We start from the raw sequence: 14,017 nt of genomic DNA on the forward strand, positions 1-14,017 counted from the left end.
TTTTTTTTTTTTTTTTTTTTTTTTTTTTTTTTTTTTTTTTTTTTTTTTTTTTTTTTTTTTTTTTTTTTTTTTTTTTTTTTTTTTTTTTTTTTTTTTTTTTTTGACAGACTCTTGCTCTGTTGCTCAGGTTGGAGTGCACTATCTCGGCTCACTACAACCTCCACCTCCCAGGTTCCAGTGATATTCCTGCCACAGCCTCCTGAGTATTTGGGATTACAGGTGCCTGCCACTATGCCTGGCTAATTTTTGTGTTTTTAGTAGAGACAGAGTTTCATCGTGTTGGCGAGGCTGGTGTGGAACTCCAGACCCGTTTCTTAATGACCTTGTCCTATATAAATATGAAGCCTATCCCAGATTTTCTGTCTAGCATCATTTTTATAACTGATTGTCTGGCCAGGCCCTTCTCTTCTTTCCTGAGCACCTCTACCTGGATTTCTCTTTCTATCATTCAGCAATAGGTCCAATTTACCAGGGACAATGGATCTGCTCTGTGTTCTCAGACTGACGTAGGTGTAAACTTCTTTTTCCAGTCAATCTTTATTTCCCTTGCAAAATTCCTTGCTTCGACACTCAGGTTCTAGAGGACGCTGTCTCTGTTTTTCTTCTCTTTTTGTGCTGTATCATCTCTCGATCATCTACATGCTGACAGCCCCAGTTGGCATGAACAGAATATTCTAATCTCGACCTACCCAGGTCCGTTTCTACTAATATTCTACCCTGATATCAGTTAAACAGGAGATACATTATTGCACCTGAAAAGTGAGGGCTTCATGGAGGAGACCATTCATAAGTTGTGCCTTGAATAAACCTTATTTTTTTTTATGAGAGAGAAGACAGATCATTGTACACTGTAAAAAGTTGTAAAACTCATTCTAATCACAAGTTTTAGTATATGTTGGGAAATTGCAGGTTAAGCCATATTTTTGATGTTTCTAAATTATATTTAAACCCTAGTGACTGTGAACTGAAATTCATATACATATTCATGCTAAGATATGTTAATATATTTCACTGAAAAATATCAAATTACTGTGGAGATTTGAACTCTAGAGATTCTGGAAATTTTAGGAGACTTCCATGGCCATATATTCTTCAGCATTTGTGATTGGAAAAGGCAGACAGCTAAAACAGTTGATCTGAAAAATTATTTCAAACAATATGAGGCTGCTAAATCAAGTTGCTTCTCAAAGATTGCTGGAGATTTAACATGGAAGCAAGTATTTAGTTCATAAATAGCTCTATGTAGGAACATGCTTGAAAGGTATTGTCTATTACAAGGATGTAACTTAGAACTTGGAGACTACTTTATATATTCTTATTAATTTTAACCAGTGATAACTCAGTTATTTATGTATGGAAATCTGAGGAAGGCTTAAGTCATAAAAGATTTAAAAATGATATTAAAATTGTTTCATGTTTAATGCTTAATGACAGGATTACCCAAGAGAGGCATGAGTAAATATATTTATAAACTTAATGTGGTTTTAATTACTTTCAATGAGGCCACTTTTGATTTGTTATATTATGTTAACTCTTGAGATCAAAAGGCATGCATATTTCCTATTAAATACGAATAATTTTTTTTTTTTTTTTTTTTTTTTTTTGACGGAGTCACGCCCTGTCACCAGGCTGGAGTGCAGTAGTGCAATCTTGGCTCACTAGAACCTCCACTTCCTGGGTTTAAGCAATTTCCCTGCCTCAGCCTCCCAAGTAACTGGGGCTACAGGCACCCACCACCACGCCCGGCTAATTTTTTGTACTTCAGTAGAGATGGGGTTTCACCATGTTGGGTAGGATGGTCTCGAACTCCTGACCTCATGATCCACATGCCTTGGTCTCCCAAAGTGCTGGGATCACAGGTGTGAACCACCGCACCCAGCTAAATACGAAAAAAATTATTGTTTTATATAATTTCTGTTAACTAATTTAGAAAAATGGGAATGCTTTAATTTTCTCGGTCTAAGTCATTTGCACACTCCTTAATGCTTGTGTTACTGTAGATTCTTATGTGCATATCATATCATACCTAGACATATGCTATCCTACAAACATGGGTAAAATTATATATTTCTTTCTTATAGTCGACAAAAATACATGAAGCTCATTGTTGCTGCAGATGATAATCAGATGGCGCAGGGTTCTCTGTTTTGGGATGATGGAGAGAGTATAGGTGAGTGCTCTATTTAGTAGATAAATTTAATTGATGACATATTCTATCACATTACTTTTATGTTTTCTATTATTGTTCTTTGGAAGCTGAGTACAAAGCTATTAATATTATTCGAGGCTAAAAGATTTTACTAAATTCACTGAATCAGCTTAAATAGATAAACAATGTCACAAACATTTAAAGACTTTTCTTATCCTAAATTAGTCAATCCCTATGGTAAGTGTCTAGGTAAGAAATTCGTGTGGTCAGGAATTATGTATCTATTATCTTTGTACTTCCAGAAGCTAGCACAGTGCTATTCACATAATAGACACTTGGCATATATATAAAGTTAACTTAGCTGAATAACCACATTATTATATGTGCAAAATATTGATGCTGTAGGGACAAAAAGGAGTGATACTTTTCCTCATTTACCATAAGGGTCACAGCCAACACCAATAACAAAACACAAGTTAACAAGAGAAAAGCATAACAAGCATATGTAATCATTGTTTTATGTGAAACAGGAACCTTCCGAATAAAGGCATAAAGATACAGAGAACGCTCTCAGACTGTATTCTGAGTTTCAGTGAAACAGGAACTGCCATGTAGAAATGTGATTGGACAAAAAGGGTGTAAGCTAATGGAAATAGATTGAGTGAGGAAATCTAGCAAGGCCTGTCCACATTCTTGTTGGCTTATTAATTTTAGCATTTCTTCCTCAGGTATGGGGTGAGACCCCTCTGGAAGGAGGTTATTAATTTCTTCATGGCCAGCTGTTACACAGAAAAGCAGGGAAAGAGAGTAACATTTCTAGGCTTTATAGCTAGCTTTGGGGGAAAAGGGTTCTAGTTTCTATGACTCGCCTTTGGGAAAAGGAATTCTAGTTTCTATGACTAGAGAATAAGGGGCAAGAGACAGGAAGGCAGGAGAAGGTCAGGGAGAAACTTTGCTTCCAGTGTTGCTTCTGGGACCTTTATTTTGAGAAATCACTTTCTGAGCCCCCAAAATGCACGAGCGGTGCCTCTACAACAAGGAGGTAGTCCAGAAACCAATTTCAAGTAAATTTAATTTCTGTATTTTATGTCTACTCTTTTGCTTGTTTGTTTTTTAGTATTTAGCATTTTCTTACATGAGGAGATATATTTTACGTTAGATCTGGGCTTATTCCATTCATAACTATTCCTCCAGACCATACTAAACTTCTAAACTCCTAGCCATGTGAAATCCGTTAGCTGTTGTTATCAGAAACACCTGAGACAGCTTGCTAAGAATGCAGATTATAGGACTCATTCAAGTTTCATTAATTTTAGGAGAAACTCAGAAATCTCCCATAGGAGATTTTTATGCTGTATGTAAACCCTGATAGAGGATAGGTTTACTGACTGCCATTTAATAGTGTCAGTACTACTAGATGAGCGTTCTGAACATTTTCTTGATACAAACTTTAATCATAAAAACTGACATCTGTGTGAAGTTGATAGTTCTCTACAATTTAATATTACAATTTAAATAACTTATCCAAAGATAATAGTTTTATCATTAATAGCAAAGACATACTTTTTTTTATCTTTTAAGATGAATCATAGTTAATATTCTGCAACCATAAGAAATAATCCATTAGTAAACAAGTATAACAAAGTTGATAGAAGAATTGTATGCTAGAGAGCAAGACTCTTGGAAAAAATAAATCCCTCTTTATAACATTTTGTGACTTAGAAAGTGAAGATACCAACATGAGTTACTCCTTTGTTTTTAGAGCTCTGACCTTCATTACTGCAACAACTGAGGGTCTATGAAGTTTTCAGCCTTTCTCTTTGTGTCCAACAGGGAATTAGCCTTCAATTTCCCAAGGGTGTAAAGTTTAGGTATGCAACTTGGGATCTTTGAATCTCATCATTAACAAATTAAGTTATTCATTTTATCAGTTAGGTAGACAAAACTTCTCTTAAAATTTTCTCCAGCTCTTCCTATCAAACTAAGATATAGATGAAAACATTTGGTGTGGACTTTACTCTATTCAAGTTTCATGGCAGACTTTTTGTAATCACTGGAAAGTCCCTGAGCATAATTCAAATATTTCTCTATGATCTCCTCATGCAAGTATAAAAAATAGCTTTTTGCCAATTGGGTCTATTTATTTTGTTATGTTTCACAATATCAGTATACTTGGTATAATTAAGTATAGATATTTTTAAATAGTCCCTTGAAATTTCTTGAGTTAACAGCAATAATCATATATACCAAATGCTTATTCTCTGGATTTGTTAGATCAGAATCTCCAAAGAGGTTTTCTCTCACAGCAAACACAACAATCTAACTGATGGGCATCCTATCTGAAATGATTTCTTTCTTTTAAACAAATATGTTCAAATTTTGTGATATATTATAATGTGGTAACAAATTATCATGAAATAATTAAAGGTAAATCAAAATGAACTTCTGAAACTTAACATTAAGTAAATTTTGACCATTCTTGATTAATAAAGTTAGAGCTTAGTAAAATGTTAATTTTTCTACTTATCTTAATGAAATAGCTATGTGTGTGTCCCTGACTAAGATCATATGTGAGATACTTCTTCCTCTTATTAAAAACAACAAAGCTACCCATATCTTCCTAATAGCTGTCACCTTTGCTTTTTTAACTCAGAATTCTATACTTAAAAGTTTGTTCATGAAAACTTAAGCTGTAATTGTGTATTGAAAATAAGAACTAAAATGGTTAAGGAATATTGACACTAATATGTCTTGTAATACATATTAAATTAGCCATACATACATTAGCATATATAAAAAAGTTTCAGGCAGAATATCCATTTTAGTATAGGTAAAATCAATAGCAAATTAATGTTAGTGGGTTAATGAATACAGCTCTGATATGTGTAAGGAGAGAAGAGAATTAAAATATATTGCTCTTTCAATGTTACCCCAATATTGTTTTATTTATTTGACTCTACTTTGCTCTTTCTATCTTATGTATGCTTATTTGTTTTTTTACATAGGAATATAATCTTAGAAGTCAGGGAAAACTGGGCTTGATTCCAGACTTTGACAGTAATTAGCTTTTATGTTTTTTTTGGTTTTGTTTTGTTTTTTTGTTTTACCTTTGGCAATTTATTTAACTGCTTTGAAAGCCACTTTATTCTTCTATACAGTGGGAATAATAATAATAACATATCTTTCAGAGTAAATGTGATAAACTATTTAGAATTTGATAAATAGCACTTAACAAGTTTTAGCTCTAGGATTATCATTAAAATGGGTTTCAAATACAGCAAGATTATACTTCAAACTGGTGATGGTGGCTCATGACTATAATCTCAGTTCTTTGGGAGGCTAAGGCAGAAGGATCATTTGAGTCTAGGAGTTCAAAACAAACCTGGGCAACATAGGGAGAACCTGCCTCTACAAAGATAAAAAAAAATTAAAAAGCCAGGCATGGTAGTGAATGGCTGTAGTCCCAGTCACTCAGGAGGCTGAGGTGGGAGGATTGCTTGAGCCCAGGAGGTCCAGGCTGTAGTGAGCCATGATTGTGTCACTGCACTTCAGCTGGGATGATAAAGCCAGACTTTGTCTCAAAAAATAAAAACTAAAAATTAATGATTATACCTTAAAGAAGTTGCTATAAACCTGTATTTTGTCAGTTTAATTTTAATTGACCTGTAACAATCTCTTAACAATTGAATTTGTTTTTTCAAATGACGCTAGAATGTGTTGCTACCATGTCTTTTTTTCCTTTATATTATTTTGTCAGTCACTAAGGTGGCAAGTAAGTGTCCATTGCTATCATCGCTGAATTCTGTTTATTCTTGGACTACTTGTGCACTTCTTGCCACCTTCCCAGTGTTGTATGTGAAAGTGATTTTCAACTTGTTACTGCTTTATCATTACCCCTACACACACATATACCACCTAGCTTGTCTTCTTAGGACCTTACCTGGTGACTCATCCTTCATTTGCAGGGCTTCTTGAATTGTATCTGAATTACTTAAATAGGCTTAGAGAAAAAATAGATACACCTTGATACTATTTGCTACTTTTTATACTGGGAAAGAGATGCAAAGTATACAGGTATTTACTATGGTTCTTCTTTGGAAATAACAATATATCACTTTTTTTCTTTTTCTTTCTCTCTCTACAGACACCTATGAAAGAGACCTATATTTATCTGTACAATTTAATTTAAACCAGGTATGTAAGATTATTTATATGCAATTCTGTTAAAGAATATTTGAAGTTCACAGCTGGGTGGGGTGGCTCATGCCTGTAATCCTAGTTCATAGGGAGGCTGACATGGGAGGATTATGTGAGGTCAGGGATTCAAGATCTGTCTGGGCAACATAGTGGGACCCCATCTCTATAAAAACATTAGCCAGGTATGGTGGCATGTAACTGTAGTCCCAGCTACATAGGAGGCTGAGGCTAGAGGGTCACTAGAATTTAGGAGTTCGAGATGGCAGTGAGTCATGACTGCACCATTGCACTTCAGCCTGCCAGTAAAGAATTCACCTCCCCTTCTCTTGCATATTTGATGACTGAATCCAAACTTTCTGAGCCTGGGTGGCAGAGGGAGACCCTGTCTCAATAAATGGATGCATAGGAAAAAAGGAAGAATATTTGAAGTTTTTTCATGTTTATTATATAAAATACCTTATATCAAATGCACAGATGAACAATTTATTATACTATGAAATACACTTTTGTGTTTTTTTCTCGATTGAATTGCTTTTGCAAATGAAGTGTTTATGTTATTCCTTTTTCTTTATCTTATAGACCACCTTAACAAGCACTATATTGAAAAGAGGTTACATAAATAAAAGTGAAACGAGGCTTGGGTCCATTCATGTATGGGGGAAAAGAACTACTCCTGTCAATGTGGTTACTCTAAGGTATAATGGAAATCAAAATTCACTTCCTTTTGAAGACGATACCAAGACGGTAAGTAACATAAAAAGATATTTTCAAAACGTACGTATTTAAAGCATCTATGTGGACTTCTTATATCCCTCATCCATAAGAAACATAATTATGAGTCAATTATGACATTCTTCATATATTCCTTTTCATTGGGCCTCCATGTTTATTTCCTTATTATTATCCTTAATAAACTGTCATACAAATCAATCTAATGACACCTATTTTATTATTATTATGATACAATCAAAGCAAAATTAAATTAAAACTTAAAATAACTGTTATCCCTATATGATAAAGTGCCTCAGAAAATACATTTTAAAAACAAGATATCTGCATTTAAACATTGAATATGTCTTGAAAATGCATTTTAAAATTCTTGCAAACTTAATGAAACTGTCAGCACCCATTAATACAGGAGTGTGATACGTAAGATGCAGATACTATACAAGGAGTCAGGATTCTTGTGTTAAAGCATCATTGCTGCCAGTATTTAGCTCTTAACCTTGAACAGAAAACTTTAGGCCTACTGTTGTATCTAATTGAATTAAAAAAAAATGCAAGTAAATGATCAATCTCTAAAGCTCCTTCCAGTTCTAAATTCTGTGAATCTATGGCTTGCAAAGGTGAATTTCAAACACATATTCTAGAAAACAGCTGTTTTAAGTGTTCATTTTAAGTTTAAGCCTACTTATGCACTTACGCACTACTAAAATTGTGTAAATGTGTGTGTACCCACCCTTTACTGTTTAAACTTGGGTAAAAATAAAGAGCCATTAATCAGTCACTTTAAATGAACTTAACTTCTAAAATAATCAGTTGTTTGACTAACTTGAACCTAAAAAAGAAAAAAAAAAAGTCCGTCTTGGACGCAGTCTTAGATCATTGTAGGTGACAGAGAATGCCAGAGTTAAACAGCACCTGAAAGTCTGTTCCATCTTTTTGAAACTTAACACCCATCCTACTGCTATTGCTGTTTTGTTGACAAGTGGGGTTTTCCTTAATATGGAACTATGTTTTTCTTACTGCTTTTGCAGTACAACTCGCTGTTTTTCTTAAAACTATATCAAGGATGGGAAATATAAAATATAATTTCCCAACTTTGATATATTTAATGTGTCCTTCCCCGGTAAAATAACAGTTAATATCTTAGTGCCTTACACTCATATTTTATTTTAAAATTTGACTTGTTTATAAAATTCCAGAATACCTGATTTAGTCCAATAGTCTTATGTGGCTGACAAAGAAATTAGGTCCCCAAAGAAGTAAAATTAATTCCCCAAAATAACTACTCAATAGTTATCAGTCACAATTAGAAATCACTTTTTTGTACTGTCCAATGTTCAATCAGATAAAGAAAAGATGGTTTGGCTTAAATAATGTCTTGCTTTTTATTTACTAATTACAATGATGAAAATTAAGCTCACAACTTTTATGGTAAAAATAAAGTAAATAAACAATGCCAAATAAGATAATTTAATATTTTGGGGTGTTATTTCAAGGTCGTTTTGATCAAATATGTAGAGTATAAACAAACCATTAAAAATCATTTTTTTCTACTCTCTTTAAAACATTCACAAAGAATTTTAAGCATTGAGAACAAATATTTGAGTTTCATTACCTCAGTGATGACGAAATATACATTTACTTTAACCAACAACTCTGAGCAGTTCCTTCTAAGTGTATTTAAATAAACTCAATATTTGTGAGCAATTACTGTTTTCCAAGCCTTCATAGATACATAGGAAAGGAAGAGAGGATGATCAATTTCTTTCTCTACCCTGCTTGCCCTTTAATTTATGATAGAGATTATTTAATTGCTCTAACAATATAATTTAAAAATTTTTGTAGCAACAATTATGTCCAACTGATTTTGTAAAAGTATTAAAAGCTATGTGGTATATTTTGCTTTCTACATTTAAGTTAAAAAAATAGTTTAGATCTGTTTTAAACCTGTCTAACGAATACTCAATTATTTAACTATTACTTTTTAAATTCATTTATCAAGTGTGGTAAATTAATCCAGATACGCTGTGTTTTAAGGAAGATTAAATTTATAAAGTCCTTATGAAAAGGCCTGTTATGTGCTAGGCAGTAAAGGATTCACCACCCCTCCTCTTGCATATTTGATGACTGAATCCAAACTTGCTGAGCTAAAGCACAGAAAATCTTGTCAGTTCATTGGACAAAAAGCAGCAATGGTAAAGTCTCCTGAAATCGTCATATCATAAAACTATGACAGAAGATCATTTGACTACAGCAACTGAATAATCTCCATGATAGAGATAATAATCTCTCTACTGTCTACTTCAGATTATCTCCAGTGAAATAAAGTGACCATGCAAAATTGAATCATTGGCAATAAATTAAGCATCATAAAATATTTTTTGATTGAGGTAAAATAACACTTTTAAATCTAAACTTTGACTGAAAATGTCTGGGTAATACTTGAAAAAGGGATGCATTGAGATTCATGCAGTGCAGTTATAAATAGCTCCATATTTAGAAATTATGTGAAAAGAGTAAAGTCATAGAAATCAATAAAATTGGCTTTTATACTATAAAAACCTATAACAGGTTTTTCGGTATCTTTTGACAGCAATTCCACCTTTCTGAGATTTATTTTAACCTTAGGTAAAATGGGTAGGTTGGGTGAAATTGTTGCTGAAATGGTTGCAGACTTTCCTAGAGTAAAACTTTCTCAAGATATAAAAGAAAATAAAGGTATATACTATTTATTAGAAAACTTGTTTTGAAATATCATTCATTAAAATAAGAAAATGTGGTTCTGATTAAACAAGTAATTATCATTTTACTTTTTTAGATATTAAAAATTGATCTGACCCAGAACAATGTTACTCTAGAAGAACCATTAGAAATCAACTGGTCATGAAGATCACCAGCAATTTTAGTTGTCAATGGGAAAAAACACCAGGATTTAAGTTTCACAGCGCTTACAACTTTCCCTCTTCACTTGGTTCTTGTACTCTACAAAATATGGCTTTCATAACATCGAAAAGCTATTTAATTAATGATAATGATAATTTTATTATAGTAATGTGACTTGGATTCAATTTTAAGGCATATCTAACAAAATTCAAATAGCCCTATTTATCCTCTTTAAGTATCAGCTACAATTGTAAACTAGTTACTAAACATGTATGTAAATAGCTAAGATATAATTTAAACATATGATTTTAAATTAAATTTTATGTAATTATAAATTATATACTATATTTTCTCAACATTTAGCAGATTTATGTAACAATAATTATCACAAGATTTAATTATTTCTTAGTATGTATATTTAATTAGAAAAAGAGAATAAACATATGTAAGTGTATAAAATGTGTATTTTGTCTTTATTTTCCTAATGGAAATTGTCTTAGCTTGCACTACTATAACAATTTATCATAGACTGGGTGGCTTAAACAACAAACGTTTATTTCTTACAGTTCTGGAAGCTGGGATGCCTGAGATCAAGGCATTAGCAGATCCATTGCTGATGGTAGCAGTCTTTATGGCTTACAGACAATTATCTTTTTGTATCCTCATATGGCAAAGAGAGAGGAAGCAAACTCTCTCGCGTCTCTTTTTATAAGAGCACTAACCCCACCATGAGAACTCCACTTTCATGATGTAAGTGACTCCCAAAGGTCCCATTTCCAAATACCATCACACTGGATATTAGGCTTTCAATGTATGGATTTTGGAGTACACAAACGTCAGTCTAGAGATTCAAATTTCCTGGACTTAGTTTGCTTTATATAGAAGAGAAATAAATAAAGGGCATTCAAATTGGAAAGGAGGAAGTCTAATTGTCTCTGTTTGCTAATGACAAGATCATATGTGTGTGTGTATATATATATATACACACACACACACACACACACATAAATACTGCACCAAAAACGATTAAAATTAATAAATGAATTCAGGTAAGGTGCAGGATACAAAATCAACATACAAAATTTAGTAGAATATCTATACGCCAAAAGTGAACTATCTGAAAAAAGAAAACAATCCCATTTACAATAGTCACACACACATATAAAAATCACACCACCACCAACAACAAAAAAACTCTGGGAATAAGTTTACTCAAGCAGGTGAAAAATATGTATAAGGAACACTAGAAAACATTGACGAAAAAATTGAGGAAGCACAAATAAGTGGAAAGATAACCCATGCTTATAAATTGAATAAGAAAATAAGTTAAAATACTCATACTACCCAAAGTGATCTACAGATTTGATGCAATGCCTATCAAAATACCAATAACTGTCATCACAGAAATAGATAAAGCATTCCTGAAAGTTGTAGTGAACCATAAAAGACCCAGAATAACCAAAGCAATCTTGAGCAAAAAGAATAAAGCTGGAGGCATTATACTACCTGACTTCAAAATATACTACAATGCTGTAGTAACCAAAACAGCATGGTACTGACTAAAAAAAAAAAAAAAAAAAACTGAAAAAAAAAAAAAAAAAAAAAAAAAAAAAAAAAAAAAAAAAAAAAAAAAAAAAATAAACATAGACTAATGGACCAGAATAGAATCCAGAAATAAATTTGTGCATTTAGAGCCAACTGATTTTTGGCAAAGGTGCCAAGAACACACATTGAGGAAAAGACACTTTATTCAGTAAACAGTGGTGGGAACACTGGATAGCCCCAGGCAGAAGAAGAAGAAAAAAAAAAAACAGATCCATATCTCTCAGCATATATAAAAATGAACTCAATTAAAGACTTAAAGAGTTGAACTATGAAAATACTTGAAGGAAACATAGGAAAAGCACTTCATGACATTGGTCTGAGTGAGAAATTTTGGATAGAACCTCCAAAGCACAGCCAACAGGAGCAAAAAGAGGCAAATATAATTATATCAAATTAAAAGTTATCTTTATAGCAGAGAAAGCAATCAGTAAAGTGAAAAGATATTCCCTAGAATGAGGGAAAATATTTGCAACTGTGCATCCAACAAGAGATGCACATCCAAAATATACAAGGAATTCGAACAACTCAATACCAAAAACAACAAATAATCCAATTTACAAATGAGCAAAAGGTCTAAAAACACATTTCTTAGAAGAATACATACAAATGGCCAGCAGATATATCACAAAATGTCCAACATCACTAATCATCAGGAAAATGCAAATGAAAACCACAAAGAGTATTATCTCACCTGAGTTAGAATGTCTCTTATAAAAAAGATGAAAGAAAAAAAAATCCTGGCAAGGATACAGAATAAAGGGACATTTTACGTTGTTGGTGGGAATATAAATTAGTATAGCAATTATGGAAAACAGTATGGAAGGTCCTTAAAAAATTAAAAGTAGAACTATAACATGATTTGGAAAATTTCACTACTGGGTGTCCAAGAACATTGAAATCAGTGTGTTGGAAAGATATCTGTATGCCTTTGATTATGGAATCACTATTCACAATAATCATGAGAATGAATCAACCAATATGATCATAAAGGAGGAGTGGCAAAGAAAAGGTGGTATATATATGCAATGGAATATGATTCAGCTATGAAAAAGAATGAAACCCTGTCATTTGTGAAAACATGAATGAACCTGGAGGCCATAATGTTAAATAAAATAAATCAGGCAGGGAAAGACAAGTACTTGATAATCTCACTTATTAAGAGAATACCAAAAAAAAAAAAAAAAAAAAAAAAAAAAAAAAAAAAAAAAAAAAAAAAAAAAAAAAGCTTATCTCATAAAAATGAAGAGTACAATAGTGGTTATCAGAGGCTAGGAATGGGAGAAATGAAGGGGGTATGAAGGGAGATAGGTCAACAGGTACAAGGTTACATTAGATAGGAAGAATAATTTCTAGTGTGCTATCAGGTAGTAGAGTGAATATAGCCAGTGATAATCAACTGCATGTTTCAAGGTTGCTAGAAAAGAAGATCTTGAAAGTTACAACCACAAAGAAATAAAAGTTTGAGGTGATGAACATACTAACTACCCTGACTGGATCACTATACAATGTATATATGTATTGAAATATCTCTCTGTATCGCATAAACATGTACAATTATTATGTGTGAATTATAAACACAAATTTAAATATCAATTGACCATAAATTAATGAATTTATTTAAAAACTCTCAATTCTATTCAATGGATCACTATGTCCACCTTTATCCCAGTACCACATTATTTTGATTACTCTAGCATCATGGTTAAGTTTTGAAATCAGCAAGTACAAGTCCACTAATAATTTTCTTTTCCAAAATAGTTTTGCCTATTCTGTGTCTCTTGATTTTTTAAAGAATTTGAGAATCAACTTGTAAAATTCTATAAAAGTAGTAGGTGGGATTTGATAGAGCATGTTTTGACCTTTAGCTCAGTAGGGAGAGTACTTCCATCTTAATAATATTAGGCATTTCCTTCTAATCATAATTTTAACAGACTCCTACAAGCGTAATTTTATATTTTGCCTTTATTCTCATTCAGCTCAAAGTATTTTCTTCTTTTTAACTTTTATTTTATGTTCAGTGGTACATGTGCAGGTTTGTTATTTAGGTAACCTCATGTCATGGGGGTTTGTTGCATAGATTATTTCATTATCCAGATATTAGACTTAGTACTCAGTAGTTATTTTTTCTCATTCTATCATCTCCTCCCTCCTTACACCTTCCACCCTCAAGATGGCCTCAGAGTCTGTCATTTCCTTCTTTGTATTCATGAGTTCTCATCATTTAGCTCCCACTTATAAGTGAGAACACGAGGTGTTTGGTTTTCTGTTCCCGCATTAGTTTGCTAAGTATAATAGCCTCTAGCTCCATCCATATTCCTGAAAAAGACATAATCTCATTCATGAAAAATTGAATCAAACTGAATTACAGACATAAATCTAAGACCTGAAATAATAAAACTATGAAAAGAAAATATTGGGGAAATTCCCTAGGACGTTGGACACAGATTTCTTGAGCAA

At 32.6% G+C, this 14,017-nt stretch overlaps 1 protein-coding gene across 1 annotated transcript in view; it reads left to right on the forward strand.

The window, feature by feature from the left end:
• SI (sucrase-isomaltase) overlaps positions 1–10,409 on the forward strand; it is a 104,374-nt gene extending 93,965 nt beyond the window's left edge. The window contains 4 exon segments of the mRNA XM_017890166.1: positions 2,082–2,170; positions 6,294–6,343; positions 6,926–7,090; positions 9,891–10,409. Of these exon segments, the coding sequence (XP_017745655.1) occupies positions 2,082–2,170; positions 6,294–6,343; positions 6,926–7,090; positions 9,891–9,959 (373 nt within the window). The 3' untranslated portion in view covers positions 9,960–10,409.
• The last annotated feature ends 3,608 nt before the right edge of the window (positions 10,410–14,017 follow it).

This window comes from Rhinopithecus bieti, unplaced genomic scaffold, assembly GCF_001698545.2.
Source record: "Rhinopithecus bieti isolate Rb0 unplaced genomic scaffold, ASM169854v2 scaffold_18956, whole genome shotgun sequence".
Taxonomy (NCBI): Eukaryota; Metazoa; Chordata; class Mammalia; order Primates; family Cercopithecidae; genus Rhinopithecus; species Rhinopithecus bieti.